Raw genomic sequence first — 19,191 nt, 5'->3', positions numbered from 1 at the left:
GATCATAACCTGAGCCGTAAGTTGGACGCTTAACCAACTGAGCCACCCAGGCGTCCCATGACTGATTGTTTTATACACAAACTGATGCCACCCAACTGTAGACATGCAGGATTATTTCAGTGGCACTTTACCCTGGCTGCACATTAGAATTAAGTGAGGAGCTTTTACAAACTAGTCATACCAGACTCCACTCCCAGAAGCTCTGATTTAGTTGATCTTAGGTGGATTTTTAAAAAGCTCCCCAGATGCTCTTAATGTGCCTCCAAGATTGGGAAACACTGGAGGGTTCTCTCCTGCATTAAATGACTAACTTGAATCTGCTATGCTTTTGAAAGTGTATTCTTATCTTTTCCTTCACTCTCAGCTATTCCAACCTCATAACCATTTCTAATAGGCTGTCTGCAGCAAATTATAACTGTCAAAAGAGAAGCCAAATCACCAGGTTTGCTATCAGTGACCTTAATTTAACATAACTATAAGAAATTGTGCATCTGGGTTCCTGGGTGGCTCAGTTGGTTAAGTATCCCACTCTTGATTTCAGCTCAGGTCATGATCTCACAGTTCGTGAGACCCAGCCCCATGTTGAGCTCTGTGCCGGCAACACAGGACCTGCTTGGGATTCTCTCTCTGTCTCCTCTCTCCTCTCTCCTCTCTCAATAAATAAACAAACTTTTAAAAAAGTTAAAAAAAAAAAAAAGAAACTGTGTATCTGAGGGCTTGGCTTATTTTTTCCCTGTAAAATACACTGCATCAGCTTGGTGATGGCTCTTTTCCTCTCTGTTCAGAAGCCTTTTAAACTCAGGATGACATAGTTCTCTCTGTTGGGTAAAGTGGACATTATTGTGATTATCTACATTTTCTTTGGCTTAGAGGACTAAAATCAGGCAAACCTGGGCTTGAATCCTAGCTCTAACGCTTATTATTGGTGTGACTTTGGAAAAATTACATCACTCTCAGACCTAAATTTTTTTTTTATCTGAAAAAGGAAATAATAGAGCCTACATCATTGAGTTGTCATGAAAGATAAATAAAATGATGTATTTATAGTGCCTGGTACATAGTAGGTCTTCACTAAATGTTAGTTCCAATCACCAAAACACAGAAATGTTTCTAAATAGAGGAGTAAACCTCCACATATGTAAGCCTTCATTTTTCTGATAAGATGAAAATAGGAAGATATTTAAACACATACTCAGAATTATAGACTGCCCACCTTTATTTAACAAATAGCTCCCTCCCAGCATAGGTCTGTAAAACATGATGTAAGGAAGAGACCATTGTGTGTACTGCACAGTTAAACCTATGTATAACTCCAACTGGATCCTAGAATTTTTACAGCTTTACAAAGTATAAAGAAAATCAATTAATGAAAGAACAGAATAGGAGCCAGGACTCCTAATTTTCAAAGATGTGCTTTTTCCAATGCGTGATATCCAGTTTTACTATCACATTAAAACTCCTTAGAATGTCCCATTCAATGCTTTCACTTAGACCAGGCTTCTAGAATGTTCTGGAACATTATCAACATTATCAGGTGGTTATTTGTTTCCCTTATGGCAGTCACACTGGCTTGCCAGCCCCACAGTCACTCTTGCTTACATACCAGTTTTTAGGGCCTCTGATGAAGTTGACTTGCTAGACCCAGCATCATTACTTGCTAAAACTGAAATTAGGTACTCAGTCCCACACTGTAGGGAGGAGATAGTACAGGCACTGCGAGTCGTACTACAGCTCAGCTCCGAAGAGTCACTCAAAGCCATCACGGTATAGTTGAAAGCTCCTTCCGTTGGGGCCCATGAAACAGAAGCCTTCAGAGCCCCACCGTCAAGAGAGACTTGAATGCTGGCAGGGGCACGAGGACCTAGATATTTGAGAAACAATTAAGATTTTGCAGTAGCCTCGAAAATCCAAGTAAGATCTGGCCTAACAACATTGCAGAGCTTGGAGGATGACGTACCACAATAGTAGGATAATTGCAAGCGTTTAGAGCATAAAATCGGGACTTGGGTTACACATCTGCCGTTGACTATGCAAACTCATAACTAGCTATGCAACCTTATCCATGTTATTTAATATGTTATTTACTTTTTTTTTTAACGTCTGTAAAATGGATCTAATAAGATCAGTCCCTAACACATATTAGGTGCTAAATAAGCATTCATTCATTCACTGAATGAATCAGTGAACACACAACTCAACAAGTAATTGAATAATTAAATGAGATTATAAATGTGAAGGGCTAAAAGGGCCCTACGGATATGTTATTATTAAGTGGTAGGTCAAATATTCTCTTATTGAAAGATGAAGCTGAACGGAGTAGCTTCAACAATATCCTTCCTTTACTTTTTTTTTTTTTTTTTAAATAGGCTCTATGCCCAGCACAGAGCCCAATGTAGGGCTTAAACTCACGACCCTGAGATCGAGACCTGAGCTGAGATCAAGAGTTGGATACGTAACCAACTGAGCCAGGCAGGCACCCCTACTTTTTTTTTTTTTAAGATTTTATTTTTAAGTAATCTCTACACCAACATGGGGCTTGAACTTACAACTCTGAAATCAAGACTCATATGCTCTACTAGTTGAGACAGCCAGACACCGTTCCCTTCTTTACTTCTGACACCTGCTAAGACTTTTTCTGTAAGTGTTTTTAGGTCATAACTGATTCTAGAAGAGCAGAATTTCATTCCATTCGAAATCAAAGGGAAGAAAGGAAAGTATCAAGTGTGATGGTCATATATTAGAACAGTCATTTTAGTGTCTCCAAAAACTTCCCTCTACATTCTTAGAAATATGCCTTCCTCTTTTCAGGGTTATCCTTCTGAGAAAGCTTGAGAAGTATCCTTTTGTGTTGGGGATCTGTGCTGTAATGAGGCCCACTTGGAAGGCATTAGAGAACTGCTTGCATAGCATATGAGCAGAAACCAGCAACTTCTAGACACACGTGGGTTATATAGGCAAGGCCCTGTTTGAGGAAACAGGCACTCAACTCATCCTCTACAGGGCACATCCCTGCCATGTTTCTCCTATAGGCCTTCGAGGTCCTACAGGACCCTTCCCCTGCTTCCTGGTTAGCTTACCTGCAGAGGCAGTTCTGCTCTGAAGTAATTCTGGGTTCAAGGCTAGTAAAAGTAGCCTGCAGTATTTTAGGACAACCAGCTCTTTCCACATGGGGGATGAGAGAACCAGGAAAAATGAGTACAGTATTGGGGGTTGTTGGGGGGTTGAATTGAGTCCCCTCAAAATTCATATGTTGAAGTCCTAACCCCTAGTACCTCAAAATGTCATCTTATTTGAAAGCAGGGTCATAGTAGATGCAATTAGTGCAGATGAGATCATTAGGGTGGGCCCTAATCCAATATTACTGGTGTCCTTAGAAAGAGAGAAAATTTTGTGCTTGCTTTGGCAACACATATACTAAAACTGGAATGATACATGGGGCGCTTGAGTGGCTTAGTTGGTTAAGCACCCAACTTCAGCTCAGGTCATGATCTCACAGTAGGTGGGTTGGAGCCCCACGTTAGGCTCTGTGCTGAGCTCAGAGCCTGGAACCTGCTTTGGATTCTGTGTCTCCCCCCCTCTCTCTGCCCCTCCCCTGCTCATGCTCTGTCTCTGTCTCTCTCAAAAATGAATAAACATCAAAAAAAATTTTTTTTAATAATAAAATTGGAATGATATGGATTAGCATGGCCCCTGCATAAGGAATGACATGCAAATTCATGAAGCATTAATTAACTAATTAAAAAATAAAAAGAGGATGGGCGCCTGGGTGGCGCAGTCGGTTAAGCGTCCGACTTCAGCCAGGTCACGATCTCATGGTCCGTGAGTTCGAGCCCCGTGTCGGGCTCTGGGCTGACGGCTCAGAGCCTGGAGCCTGTTTCCGATTCTGTGTCTCCCTCTCTCTCTGCCCCTCCCCCGTTCATGCTCTGTCTCTCTCTGTCCCAAAAATAAATAAACGTTGAAAAAAAAAAAAAATTAAAAAAAAAATAAATAAAAAGAGGAAATCTGGACATAGGCATACACTTCCAGGTAGAATGCCATGTGATTATGAAGGGCACCATCTGTAAGCCAAGGAGAAAGGCCTGGAACAAATCCTTCCCTCATAGTCCTGAGAAGGAACCAATTGTGCTGACATCTTGATTTCAGACTTCTGGCCTCCAAAATGGGGAGACAACAAATTTGTGTTGTTTAAGTAGGTTTGTGGCACTTCGTTAAGACAGCCCTAGCAAACTAATAGAGAGGCTAAATCTATACTCTAAAAAATTAAAAAAAAATTTTTTTATGTTTTATTTATTTTTGAGAGAGAGAGAGAGAGAGAGAGAGAGAGAGCAAGCACGTGAGGGACAGAGAGAGAGAGGGAGACACAGAATCCGAGACTGACTCTGTCTCAGTCCAGACTCTGAGCTAGCTGTTAGCACAGAGCCAGATGCGGGCCTCGAACCTGTGAACTGGGAGATCATGACCTGAGCCGAAGTTGGACGCTCAACCGACTGAGCCTCCCAGGCGCCCCAATACTCTAAAATATGTTTAAACATGGGAAACAAATGAAAAAGGAAAGCTTTAAGAAAACAGTCACCTTTGGAGGTGGCTGTCCCTGACCCCAGCCTGATGGAGAGGTTTCCTCTCATACCACTCTGTGCCTGCAAATCCTTCTCTCAAAGCACCTGTTACACTGAACTGTAACCACTGATTTATGCATTGGTCTCCCCTAAGACACAATCAGTTCTCCAAGTGTAGGGATTACACTTTAATTGATTTTGTGTCCCCATCAGCTAAATGATGCCCAGTACATAGTGGGCCCTCAGTTAACGTTTGTGGAAAGAAAGAATGAATGAATGCATAGAAAAAGGCCGAGGGAGACTGGTTTATCACAGACATCCTGACTCACCAGGCCCATCAAGAATCACCTTAAGGCCACCTTGCTATGATGTCGCTCTAGAGAAGTATTACAAAAGGCACACCCTTTCTCCCTGAATTTGTCTTGACTCACAGATAATGGGGCTTCCATCCCACCCTCCAAACTTAGGGTATGTTGGAAAGAACAGCTCTGGTTTCTTTCCTCCCTTTCCTTGGTCCTCTCCAAGGGATGAAACAGCTTATCTGGTTGGTGAGAGTCTGGCATTAGGCCACATTGTCAGTGGGTGGCTTACACTGTCTCGAGAGAAAAAAAAATCCCTCTCCTTCCCTCCCTCTCCCTCTCATTCTTTTTGGCTTACTCCAGCAGATCAGTTTGGGTTTCCACGTATCATGCAGTAGGATCCCCTGAGCAGGCCTAAGCTGAGGTTTGGGGCAATATATCTGAAATTCTGATTCCCAGCACAGCATAAAGTACCCTAACAACAGGAACTTTGTTTGGTTTGCTGCTGGATCTCTAGAGCAATGCTCGCTCAAAGTTGGCTCACACTCACTAAATGGCTACTGAATAAAATGAATTCCTGTTTGTCCCAGTTCTTTCTGTTTATGATGTTGGTCTGAAGCTAGGAAGGGTCGAGGAGTCTCATAAACCTAGCAAAAATCATCTCCTGTTGTGTGATACGGCATGTGTATGCTTGAAATAAGTTAGATATCAGAGACAGAGAAGCCATGCTCTGTGTATTCTGAGCAGCATTTCTTTATACAGGCAGTCAGCGTTTAAACTACCGCACTATAAATAAACTCATAATAAATTTAAATATCTACCGCCAGCTGCTCTGTACTTATCAGTTAACACCCGCTTCCAACAGCTACGATGCATAGCCTCTCATTAATCAAAAGGGAGATTGCTTGAGGCTGAGCTGGGAAGTCCTTACTTGTTCTCTGATTGCAGGTGGAGTCATCCCCAGGGGTTCCATTGGCATTCCACGCATAGGCCTTTATGGTGTAGAGAGTCCCAGCATCTAACCTGGTGAATGTCAAGGAGGTATTTGTGGTATTCTCTTTCCATATTCTACCCAAACCATTGGCTCGCATAATGGACACAGAGAATCCAATTGCCATATATACAGCTTCCCACTGCACAAGAATAGAGTCTGGACTTGGAGAGCTTACTTCTAGAATTGGTGCAGCCAACACTATGAAGACAAAAACACATGCATTTGCGTTAGGAAACGCCAATAGAGGATAATTCAGATTTAGAAATAAATAATTTGAGGTTGATCATCCATATTATGAAATAATCATTTGCTTTGCAAAAGGATTTACGGTAGGTAGAGTTCCATTTAATAATGGCTATCTAGGGGCACCTGGGTGGCTCAGTCGGTTAAGCGTCCAACTCTTTTGGCTTGGGTCATGACCTTGAAGTTGGTGAGTTTGAGCCCCACACTGGGCTCCAAGCTGACAGCATGGAGCCTGCTTAGGAGTCTGTCTCCTCTCTCTCTGACCCTCCCCCACTTGTGCTCTCTCTCTCAAAAATAAATAAATAGGGGCGCCTGGGTCGCTCAGTCGGTTAGGTGTCCGACTTCGGCCCAGGTCACGATCTCATGGTCCATGAGTTCGAGCCCTGTGTTGGGCTCTGTGCTGACAGCTCAGAGCCTGGAGCCTACTTCAGATTCTGTGTCTCCCTCTCTCTCTCTGTTTCTCCCCCGTTCATGCTCTGTCTCTCTCTGTCTCAAAAATAAATAAACATTAAAATAAATAAATAAATAAATAAATAAATAAATAAAAAATAATGTGTATTATAATACACATTATTATAAAATAATAAAATATATATAATATATATATAAATAATGTGACTATCTAAATGTGTATTAATCATAAATGACTCAGCAAAGGAATGGGGAACAGAATGACTCTAATATTAGGCATGACTTTCTTTTTTTTTTTTTTTTTTTAATGCTTAGTTTTTACTTTTATTTTTTTTTATTATTTTTTTTTATATGAAATTTATTGACAAATTAGTTTCCATACAACACCCAGTGCTCATCCCAAAAGGTGCCCTCCTCATTACCCATCACCCACCCTCTCCTCCCTCCCACCCCCCTAGGCATGACTTTCAACTGGAGGTTTGTAAGAAATTATATAAAATATCCCTGTAATTATAATATGGGGAAATGATGGTTTATAATATTTTTTTAGAAAATTTTTATGTTTATTTGCTTATTTTGAAAAGGGGCAGAGGAGCAGAGAGAGAGAGGAGTGAGAATTTGAAGCAGGCTTTGTGCTGTCAGCCAAGAACCCAATGTGGGGCTCAAACTCACTAACTGTGAGATCATGACCTGAGCCGAAGTCTGATGCTTAACTGAGTCACCCAGGTGCCCTTAAAAGCAGGGATGTTCGTAAAGACACCCAAAATGGGTTTTATTTTCCAAAGCATCTGGAATTTAAATACCACCACCTCCACAGATATCTGAATTCCTAAAACATTTGGTGGCTTTCACCTCTGGGCCCTGAATCGTAGGCACTCAAATGACACAAAATTATATCATGTACTTGCAGCCTCAGTATAACGGATCCAGGTCACAAACAATAGCCCGACAGAGGACAAGCATCCAGCTACCTGTCTTTGCCTGCTTTGGAAGCGATGCTGGGCTTCTCCCAGTGGCACTGACGGATCTGACAGTGATTTGGTACAAGGTTGCAGCCTTCAGGCCTGTCACAGTGCCTGGGGAATTGGCCACCATGGTTTCAATGACAGTGTCTCCATCTTCAGCCGTGAGGAGATAACTGGTGGCCCCTGGCACTGTGGCCCATTCCACAGTGATGCTGGTGCTGATTTTTGAATATGCCTGATCAATAGTGGGTATTTCAGGAGCTGGAAGAGATTTTGAAGTTGTACATTAGCTAGGATATCTATGAAGATTACTTCTTTCACCGTTTTCTTTTTCTTCTTTTTTTTTTTTTAAGAGATTTTATTTTAAGTAATCTCTGCACCTAATGTGGGGCTCGAACTTACAACTCTGAGATCAAGAGTCGCATGCTCTCCTGACTGAGCCAGCCAGGCACCCCTGCCCTCATTTTCAAGATCAAGACAAACCAGAGAAAAAGAAATGTAAAGCTACTCTCCAAAAGAGAGCCAGAAAGCTCAAACTTCTCATTCAGAATGGGATTTCAAAGAGGTTTTTCCCAGTTGCCTCTGGGATAATTTGTATTTTTTGTACTTTTCAAAGGGTTAAATCAGAGTGGGGAGTGGGGCCCCTGCCTGGCTCAGTCTGTAGAGCATGCGACCCTTGATCTCGGAGTTGTGAGCTCTAGTCCCACATTGGGGATAGAGCCTACTTAAAAAAAAAAAAAAAAAAAAAGCAGGGAATGATTGTGGGAAAGAACTCTGAGAGGAAGGAGAGAGTCATTGAGGGGCTTCGTTCCAGAGGCTTCCACACTGGTTTGGCACTCTGTGAATTCCCAGGCCTTCTCTGCTGCCACCAATCTCCCCTCCCAGCCCCTCACCTATGCTCCACTGCCTCCACCTGAAGGCCAGGGTCTCACCTCTGCTGTGGCTATGTCTCCATCTCGTGCACTTGCACATTTCCCACAAGGTATCTAATCTAATGGAGGAAGAGGGAACATTGAGTTCTTTGTTTTACGATTGCTCTATCGTACTTTCTTTCATATTATCAGAGTGGAACCATTTTTAGATTCTTCTATATAAAACAAAAATAAACATTATTCTCCCACTCTCCATCAAAACATCTGCCCCAGCATAAGAAGGAGGTGCCGTGGTCTCTCCTCACCTGGGCCAAGCCATGGTTTGTCTGTGGGACATGAATGCTTATGTCATGAGTTTATATAAGGCATTCCTGCACTTTGGGTAAGGGGTTAAGAGACACAGCACGGTAACAAGATTTACAACATTGCAAAACTCCACAGGCACAAAAATGCCCTGGGTGCAGGAGGTCCAAGTGGAAGAAAAGGTCAAACAGAAATAGCCGGTTTTAAGTTTGGAACTGGCACTTAGCCTTTTATGTTCAATGTACCTCACTTGCCGGGTAAAATCACTATAGACCAACTTCAAAACTAAAGGGCAAAACGAAACTATAGGGCAAAGAGGAGAAAGAGTAACTATAGACCAAATGTGTGATTTACTGGTATCGACTCCCTCCCCTCGGCAGACCCCCACCTGCCAAATCCCTATGTGCATAGACAACTTCTCTTTTCTGCACCAACGGCCCAGAGGGTTGGCTTTGGCAGCAACTCAGAAATAGCCAATCTGCAAGACTGAACAAAGTCTCCACTGTGCACTGGCCAGACATTCCTTGAACGTCACCCAGGACTGTCTCTTTTGCCACCGAAAGAAAACTCTGAAAGTTACATATGCTGGGGAAAAGTCGCAGACCTGCTCATCTTAGCCATTGACCAGCAGAAGGTGACTGCAGGAAGCACCCATGTCCCCTCTCCCCCACGGCAGGTAGACAGCCCCATCAAGGGCCCCCCCTTCACCCCTCCCCCACCCCCCAATCATTCCCTTTCTGCTATCAGCTATTTGTCCTGTGTTATAGGTCTTCTTTCCTCTAACTAACTTGGTTGTGTCTCTCAACTCCTTTTCCAATAATTTCTAGATCTTAAGATTTACTTTGAAATGTAAAATATCTACATCTCAGGATTGTTGTGAGGATTAAGTTAACTATTGCATGTGAGGGGGCTTTGATAGGTGGAAAGGGCTAGTGTGTGCGTGTGTGTGTGTGTGTGTGTGTGTACACTAGGATGAGCAATTTTTGGGTTTAGAAGAGCCAGACCACATGGCACTGCCATGGACAAGTGTTAGAAGGTGAAATCCTGGGGAGTCTGGGGTAAGCACAGGAGAGACAGATTGCCTGCTTCACTGGGTGGGATCTGACCAGTAACAGCAGTGAAAGATCAACACCTCTGTACTATGCTTCCCTTAAAGAAATGAGAAGCCTGACTGGGATGTGTAAGGCTCCATAAATTAGCAGGAGTTCTCCCCTCTTTCTCAGTTCTGTGTTTGGCCCACTTACTGCTCTGACGAAAGAGATAACTCTATTCTCTAGATTTGCAATCAACCACTCTGATCAGTCAAAAGTGAAAGAGACCCTTTGCTTCTCAGTATCTGTGCATTCCACCAACTCATAGAGATCTAAATTAGCTCAGGCAGCCCCAGTGGCCAGACACAGATAAAAAGCCTATTCCAGAACCCAAAGAGAATCATAATACACAGACCCAAAATGGAACCTCCTACATAGTATCAATAAAGCACATGCCATTTATTGAAAAACCAAGATGAATCAATTAATAGCATCATTGGTATCTCAGCCTGCCCCATTCTTTCTCTCAAATACTGTGGATAGTGTGGGACTAAAAAGGGCCCTGCCCTGAGGGCTCAGTGTCTCCTGCGACCTTCTAAGGACACAGAAGTAGATTTTGTTCTAGTTCTTTGTTCACCCAAAGGCCACTTCTAAAAAAAAGTCACTTTGTATATGGCCAACCAGTCCTTTTCATTGCTTCCTGGTGATCGTGAAGGTTTCTCAAGAATAAGGTAAAGGATACAAGTAAAACATGAGATAATTTTTGGAAACTTATTGCACATGCACGGATTTTATGGGTCAGCCATCTGTAACCCTGTCAAATTTTTATTATTTTGTTTAAGTTTATTTATTTATTTTGAGAGAGAGTGGGAGGGGCAGAGAGAGAAGGAGGGAGAGGGTTCTCTCTCTCTGCAGAGAGACCCCTAAGCAGGCTCTGCACTGTCAGCACAGAGCTGAGGCAGGGCTCAAACTAGTGAACCATGGGAATCGTGATCTGAGCGGTAACCAAGAGCCAGATGCTTAACTGACTGAGCCACCCAGGTGCCCCTATTTTATTTTAAAAATTGAAGCACCTGTCTGGCTCAATTGATTGAGCATGTGACTCTTGATCTCAGGGTTGTGAGTTCAAGCCCCACATTGGGTGTAGAGATTACTTTAAAATAAAAATCTTTGGGGCACCTGAATGGCTCAGTCTTTTACACGTCCAACTCTTGATTTCGGCTCAGATCATGATCTTAAGGTTCATGGAATTGAGCCCTGTGTGGGGCTCCACCCTGAGCCTACTTGAGATTCTCTCTCCCTCTCCCTCTCTCTTCCCACCTCTCTCCCTCACTCTGTCCCCCCTTCCCCCCTCTCTCCCCCTCTCTCTCCTGCTCATGCTCGCTCTCTCTCTCCCGCTTTCTAAAATAAAATTTTTAAAAATATTTTTAAAAATCCGCCCAATTTTTAAATGGCCTTAATTGCACTTCCTTTTCTGTGGCAGACAAAATAATAAATATAAATTGTTCTCATTTACGTTGAATTGCTATGAGACCTTATTGGTGATATGATCAATATTACATGGGTCCTCTAAATAATCGAAATCTCATTGACTATAAATTTCCTCTAAAGAAATTATCCTTGGCTTTAGTCATTTATTCAGCAAAAATGACGGTAAAATTTTTTTAAAAGAAAGAATTTTTCTAGTCTTAAGTTTTCATTTTCTGTATTTTAAGGATGCACTATTACAAGTGTAAAATCCTTTCTCATAAAAGTAGAGAATCCTAAGCTTTTACTCAAAAACATGTCTAGTTTTCTTCTCTAGTTCTTCAGAATACAAATAAGAAAAATTATATAAATTAGACTTTTCACTATTTGTGGCTAAAACTTTATTTCTTTGGCTAGAATGATAATCACCATAATATTTTACTAATGACAACTGAATTTGAGAAATCCATCACTACATTATCTCAGTACTCAATAGGAAGGTCTTATGAGGACTTGTAAGTTTGGTCCATGTATTTGTCTTACCGGTTACACTCACAGTGTGACCACTCAGGAGATGTTGAATATTTTTCCGAGATAGCTTTTCTATTTCAGGGTAGCCCAAGAATTAACAGTGGAAATTAAAATCAAATATAGGGAGGGAAAACTTGCGTTTTAAAAACTTTTACCTGTATTTGCTGAAGCAACCTGAAAAGGAAAGTTTACAAAAATTAGAACCATGAAGAAAAATACCATTTGGGGAAATGTAAAACATAAATCGGAGCAGTAATAAGTGTATCACAACATTTTCGTTCGTAATGCGAGCAATATCTGAATCCATACAGAGCATTTATTTGCACAAATTATTTCTCAAACTCAAATCTCCCCCAAAGGAATCCTAAATAGAATTTAGAGGCTGGAAACAGATCACATTACTATTTCATTTTTCTCCCTGAATCTGCCTATTGAACTAAGTCAGTAGCTGTTGACAGATTTTTCAGAAATCTTTGTTCTTAAAATATAATGATAATCTTGTTTTCTTTCTCTAGTAAATTGCATTAAATTTCAAACATGCAAGCATATACAATCTTGGTATGGTCCAAAACTATTTTGTTTTCTATCTCCCCACCCACTAATCTCTCAAAAAGAGAGAGACAGAGACAGAGAGAGAGAGAGTGATAATAAATGTCTTTGTTCCCCCCTAAATAGTTGCAGGTGGGTTGGAATGGTGAACTCACCATTTTAAAACAGATAAGGCTGAATCCAATGAAAGACAAACATTTCTTGGGTCCGCCAGCCATCCTGGTGAATATAAGACTCACATGGCACACAGCAGAGTGATCAGGGTCCTCTTTGGTCCCCAGGAGGGCAGCACTGCCGGTGGCTGGGCTGTTGGGCAGCAACGTTAGTAGCAGATTCTGGGAAGTAGCTCCTCCCCTTTAGTGCGAGCAGACCCGTAACTGGGGGCACCTGGAGGCTGGCAGGGACAGGTGTTTTGAAGACTGAAAAAAAGAAGAGTTGAAAAACCACACCAAACTGGCCAAAAAACTACTGTAATCTGTGTTCCGAGGTGTATGTAGAATGTTCTCTTTTTCTTTAAGAGACTTTTAAGCTTTTTTTAAAGTAATTGCTACACCCAACTTGGGTCTCGAACTCACAAACCCAAGATCAAGAGTCGCATGCCCTTCTGAGCCAGCCAGGTGCCCCTAAAAATTTTTTTTCTAAATAAAATTTTACAAAGCTGTATAGAAAACTATTGATATAAGGGAATGATCATCTTTAACTGGGGGATCCTGACCGGTTTTATTCATTCTTTTTCATCTTTATTTGTTGTTCTTATTGTGGTTGTTGCAATACAAAGTGATCAGTTCTGCTGTCAGGAGCAATTTGCTGCAAAGCTTCAATATCTAGGATGAAAGGTCAGGGGCCTGAGGGGCAGAAGAATCGGGGAGATGTTGTTTAAGGGTGTAAACTTACAGGGCGCCTGGGTGTCTCAGTCGGTTAAGTGTCCAATTCTTGGTTTCGGCTCAGGTCATGATCTCAACCTAGGTTCGAGCCCCACGTGGGGCTCCGTGCTGACAATGCAGAGCCTGCTTGGAATTCTCTCTCTCTCTCTCTCTCTCTGTCCCTCCTCTGCTTTCTCTCTCTCTCTCTGTCAAAATAAATAAATAAACATAAAAAAAGGATATAAACTTAATAGTGTTGGAAATATAAGGGACAACATAGTGATATAGTCAATAATATTGTATTAAAGAACTTCGAAGTTGCTAAAAGACTAAATCTTAATTGTTCATAATGCATACAACAATGATGAGTATATGATGTGATAGAGGTGTTGACTAATGCTATTATAGTAATCACATTGCCATATATTAATGTACCAAACCAACACATCGTACACCTCAAACTTACACAATGTTATATGTCAATCATATCTTTAAAAAAGTGGAGGGGGGTACCTGGGTGGCTCAGTTAGTTGAACACCTGACTTCAGCACAGGTCACGACCTCGCGGTTCGTGAGTTCAAGCCCCACATCAGGCCCACTCCTGTCTGTGCAAAACCAGCTTAGAATCCTCTCTAGCCCCTCTCTCTGCCTCTCCCCTGGTTGTATTCTCCCCCAAATAAATAAATAAATAAATAAATAAATAAATAAATAAATAAATAAAAAGATGGAAGGGCAGGAGGATGTCCCTGTGCAGAGAAAGATACCCTGAATGAATACCTTTCATTTATCCACAGCACCACCCTGTAGTTCCAGCACTTCCTATTTCCAGAGCCATCATCTAGTTCAAACTCTCGATAAGCATTTAATCCAAACACTGTAATATTTAACTCTAATAATAAAAAATATGTAAATGAGTAATCAACATTGTTAATTGACTCGTATGGAATCACACAAGTATTAAATGGTGGATCTGAGGCTAAAACTCATCACTCTGACATCTGCTTCTGTCGAAAATAGAGTAAAATGGAGTGGATTTACCACCCCCAACTTCAGCTTATTATAAAACCACAATAATTAAGACAGGATTAAATAATTACAAGGATTGGCATCAAAACAGATACGTCAATGGAACAAAATAGATCAATAGTACAGCGTAGAGAGTCCAAAAATAGATCCACACATGGATAGACAATTGATTTTCAACAAAGGCAAAAAGGCAATCCAAGAGAGAAAGGGTAGTCTTTTCAACAAATGATACTGGAATGACTAAATAACCATACGCAAAAAACATTACATTTGATCCATACCTTACACCACATAAAAAATTACTCAAAATGGATTATGGACCTAAATATAACACCTAAAACTGTAACACTTCTAGAAGAAAAAAAGAAAAGAAAAATCTTTGTGACCATAGATCAGGCAAAGATTTGTTAGATACCACACTGAAAGCATGATCCGTTTAAAAAATTGATAAATAGGACTTCATAAAATCAAGTAGTTCTGCACTAGTAAGAGAATGAAAAGACAAACCACAGACTGGGGGGAAATATTTGCAAATCACATATTTAATTTTTAATTAAAAAGTTAAAAAAATATATGTATGTATGTATATACTCTCAAAACCTAATAAGAAAACTAACAACTCAATAAAAAAATGAGCAGGGCACCTGGGTGGCTCAGTTGGTTAAGTGTTCGGCTCTTGATTTTGGCTCAGGTTGTGAGATCGAGCCCCACATTGGGCCCTGTGCTGACAGCATGAGGAGCCTGCTTAGGATTCTCTCTCTCCCTCTCCTTCTGCTCCTCCCTCCCTCACGCCGTCTCTGTCTCTCTCAAAGGAAATAAACTTTTAAAAAATTAAAAGAAAAGAAAAAGTAAAGCATATGTCCATACAAAAACTTGCACACAAATATTCAAAGTAGCATTGGGGTGAGGGGCACATAGATGGCTCAGTTGGTTAAGCATCCAATTTCAGCTCAGGTCATGATCTCACAGCTCGTCAAACCCCACATCGGGCTCTGTGCTGACAGCTCAGATCCTGGAGCCTGCTTTGGATTCTGTCTCCCTCTCTCTCTGTCCTTCCCCCACTCATGCTCTCTCTCTCTTTCTCCTTCAAAAATAAATAAAAATTAAAAACAAACAAGCATTATTTTTTTTGGCTGTTGTTTTTATTGCTCATGTTTATCACTAAACTTTTGGGGGAAAAAACCCAAATAAATAGAAAATAAAAAGAAAGGGAAAATACATAACCCTGGATTGCTAACTTTTTAATTTCTCTCCTTTATGTATATTTTGTTGTTATTGTCATAATTTCATATACAGAAAATGCTAGTTTTTTGTGCTTGACAGTGACAATACAACAATAGACATTAGTATGTTTTGTGAACATCTTTCTACAACATTAATTACATGCCTATATTATCATTCTTTAGTGCTAATTATAATTTATGTACCAAATGCTACATTATAGGAGTTTAAGATGCTCCCAGGTTTATTTTGCTCTTATAAACAAGCTGGCAACAAACAACAGATAGAAACTTGGAACTCAGTGTAGATGCTCAGCTATAAGAATCTCAAATAGAATTTTCACGCGGCAGTACATGAGAAGTGCTGTCTCACAGATGTCATGAGTTGGAGAAAGAACAGTGGGCTGTGTGTTTGGAAGAATTGTAGAGAAGGGTCTGGAGCTGAGCCTAGGAGATAGTTGGGGTTTGTTTTGTTTGAAAGTAGAGGAAGAGCATTTCGTGAGGGGAAAAACTGTATGATTCCTTTTTATTTATGAAACAATAGCTCCTCTAAAACATTAAAAAATTTTTTTAAAAAAAGAAAGAAAGAGGAGCAGTGCCTGGGTGGCTCAGTCAGTTGAGTATCTGACTTTGGCTCAGGTCATGATCTCATGGTTTGTGGGTTTGAGCCCTGCGTCGGGCTCTGTGCTGACAGCTAGGAGCCTAGATCCTGCTTCAGATTCTGTGTCTCCCTATTCTTTGTCCCTCCCCTGCTCACACTCTGTCTCTCTCTCTCTCAAAAATAAATAAAACATTAAAAAAAAAAAAAAGCTAGCTCCTCTAACAATGATGCATGACCGTGCAAAGGTTTGTTTGTTTGTTTGTTTTTGTGAAAATTGCCATCCAGTTCTATTAATCTGAGAGTGGATCTTTTTATATGTGTCCCATCTTACCAGAAACCTGGGATTGTTCTAATTCCTGTTTAAGTGAGCTCATACATCAAGCAGAAAGCTTTTATTACAAGACAGTTCATAGTTTTCCAGCAGGTATAAGTTCTCCTGGAGTTACCAGAATTTCTTTTTTCTTTTTGCAAACTTAATTTCACAGATACCAACATTTTCTTTCTTAAAGAGGCCAGTGAACTATTTAAGGTTAATAGGAATCTTAATTTTGAAAGTTTTTAGTTTTTTTTTTTTTTTAACGAATCTGGCTGTGGCATAATTGAACCCATGTTTTTACCACTGTGAAAACTTGAGAGTTGAAAAAGTTTCCAATGTTTAGAGATAAGTTGGGAAAAGTATGTCCCTTAGTGTTTATTTGATGCATACCATAAGTGGCTACTAGGATACAGGTATTCCCTGAATATAACTAAGACGTGGTATTGCTTCATACTGAAACATAAAAAAAACTTTTCCCATGAATGATTAAACATGGAATACTACTCAGCAATAAGAAGGAATAATAAATAAACTTGATACACGCAGCGACTTGGATGAACTTCAGCAAAATTATGCTGAGTGAAGAGCCGAGTTATATCTCAATAAAGTTGTTTAAAAAAGCAGTCTTGGGGGCGCCTGGATGGCTCAGTCGGTTGAGCGTCCAACATCAGCTCAGGTCATGATCTCGTGGTCTGTGCGTTCGAGCCCTTTGTCAGGGACTGTGCTGACAGCTTGCAGCCTGGAGCCTGCTTCGGATTCTGCGTCTCCCTCTTCTTCTGCCCTTCCCCTACTCATGCTCTGTCTCTCTCTGTCTCAGAAATAAATAAACATTAAAAAAAATTTTTTTTTACAAAAAAGCAGTCTAGGGAGCACCTAGGGCGCCTGTCTCCCTCTCCCTCTGCCCCTCCCCCACTTGCATTCTCTCTCTCTCTCTCTCTCTCTCTCTCTCAAAAATAAAAACACTAAAAAAAAAAAAAAAAAAAGAACCAGTCTAACTCTAACACTCTGAGATCCTTCCCCTAAACTACTCTGCCTTCTACGAGTTGGCTACTTTGAATTCAAGGCATTTTTGTTTGTGCATTCAACAAGGATATATTGATTACTTACTGTATAGCAAGATCTATTCTAGACCCTGGGGATATAAACATTAACAAGCCAAAGCCCTATACTCATGGAGCATACACTCTAGCGGGAAAAGACCAAAATAGGCAGCAAAGTAATAAATGTCTAATATTTCGGGTGTTGCCAAATGTTATGAAGAAAAATAAAGCAGAGCAACAAGAAAGAATATTGAGGGGTAGAGTTTGTTTACTGTGGTCAGGGAAGACTTCTCTGACAATGAGGCGCTTGAGCAGAGCCTCCGGGAAGTGAGGATGAGCCCTTCGGAAACCTAGGAAAAGAGTACGCCAGGCAGAGGGCAAGAGAAGGGCAAAGGACCTGAGAAGCAGGAGCACTAGGCTACAGCAAAGCGAGCACTCATCCCTCTGGCTGTAGGGAGTGTTTGTGATCACGGCTCAGGCTCAGTCTCTCAGACTTGCCCTTGGCAAAAAAGTCAAAGTCACACCTTCTTCTGGGGCAGCCACATCCAATGAACTGAGAGATGAAGGAAGAGAAGTGCCCCTTGCCTGAATTCAGGACATATCTGGAGGGGAGACCGGAATGGAGCGCTACGGCATCCCCCAGGGCTGGGCGAGGGTGAGGTTGGAAGGGCACTCGCTCTCAGGTTCTTATGAGCCCCGGGTTCCGGAGGTTTATGGTCATGAGTTTAAGAGACACCAGTCAGCATGATCGTAAATTTTCTCCAGTCATGTCCAGCCACTGGTGCTCGTAACAGAGAAGACTGAGGGTTGTATCCAACTAGGACTAGGAAATACCTAGGCAAGTATGATGGAGAGAGACTGCAGGAAGGGAAAGGAGGGCGTTTATGAGGAAATGACGCGTGATATCAGACTGTGGCAGCCGAGAAAGTGAGGCTGAAGGGGGTGCCGTGGAGAGTGAAGAGTTGGCAGGGACAACAGATAGGAGGCCCCAGTGGAGTCAAAGAATTGTTGGCAAGAGTATTAGAGGAAAGCAAGGAGAAAATTTGGGCGTTGGTAATTAGAGAATGGGATGTTTGAAATGGAAGCTACGGAGAAATTTCAGTTACTGATAATGGCCAGTTCTTGGATGCAAACGTTGGAACCGGCAGCTGAGGTCGGGTGGAGGGAAAAACCACTGGCGGCCAGGAGATCAAGAAATTGAGAGTCCTGAGTGTTGGAAAGATTGGTCAGTTGATACTGGAATCACTAAGAATCATGGCAGGAGTAGTGAGGAAAGAGGTATCGAGACACACGTTAGACCATAAGTGTTAAAATTCTAGGGGAGTATCTCTCAACGTCTGTGGATGACACAAGCTGAGGGATAGTGGATGGTAGAATCTGATGACATGAACTTGAGAGAAGCTAGGAGGTTCCAAGAGGGAGAAACGGTAGCTGGAGGTACAATGATTTTATGTTACCAACTGGGTTCTGGCTAATGTCAACTTCTTGATTGTTGTTGAAATGGGTTATGAGTGTTACTGCTGAACACTCCACTGGTAAACAATGCCAATAAAGCCATTGTTTTGTAACATAAATGTACTTTAAAACTTCACATTTCTAAATTTGCCAACTGTCTGTAATTCTCCTTTCAGGGCCAGAATTCTGCAAAGCAGTACATGCTGGAGTTTAGGTCCTGAGGAGTATGGAGCCAGGACATCTAGAGGGGGAATGGCTACAAGAGGGAGTCTGTTTAAACCAGTTGGGTAATGCTAGGAAAATTAAATTAGCCAATAATCCAAAGGCCTGGAGAGGAGCTGAAAATAAAAAATAAAAACAAAAGTCTGGAATGAAAGAGAGAAAATGTTAGGATGCTGCGTATCAAAAGACATCAGCTTTCTTGCCCATGATACCTATGTCTATGCCTC

General features: G+C 41.3%; 1 protein-coding gene and 1 pseudogene across 4 annotated transcripts in view; one reads left to right on the top strand and one right to left on the bottom strand.

Moving 5' to 3' along the window:
- FNDC7 (fibronectin type III domain containing 7) overlaps positions 1-12,654 on the bottom strand; it is a 30,117-nt gene extending 17,463 nt beyond the window's left edge. For 2 of the 4 annotated variants that reach the window (XM_006934989.4, XM_045033240.1), the window contains exons 1-5: positions 12,377-12,648; positions 11,828-11,846; positions 7,475-7,729; positions 5,787-6,047; positions 1,604-1,861 (exon numbers count right to left, since the gene is read on the bottom strand). In XM_006934989.4, coding sequence (XP_006935051.1) covers positions 1,604-1,861; positions 5,787-6,047; positions 7,475-7,729; positions 11,828-11,846; positions 12,377-12,439 — 856 coding nt within the window. In that variant the 5' untranslated portion in view covers positions 12,440-12,648. Of the gene's footprint in view, positions 1-1,603; positions 1,862-5,786; positions 6,048-7,474; positions 7,730-11,827; positions 11,847-12,376 lie in introns of all 4 variants that reach the window. The other 2 variants (XM_045033241.1, XM_045033239.1) reach the window with 2 other exon arrangements.
- On the top strand, positions 3,641-3,736 carry LOC111562119 (annotated as a pseudogene).
- Positions 12,655-19,191: the final 6,537 nt, after the last annotated feature.

This window comes from Felis catus, chromosome C1 (genome assembly GCF_018350175.1).
Source record: "Felis catus isolate Fca126 chromosome C1, F.catus_Fca126_mat1.0, whole genome shotgun sequence".
NCBI lineage: Eukaryota > Metazoa > Chordata > Mammalia > Carnivora > Felidae > Felis > Felis catus.
Note: the sequence above shows the minus strand (reverse complement) of the source record. Positions and strands in the feature narration are given on the sequence as shown.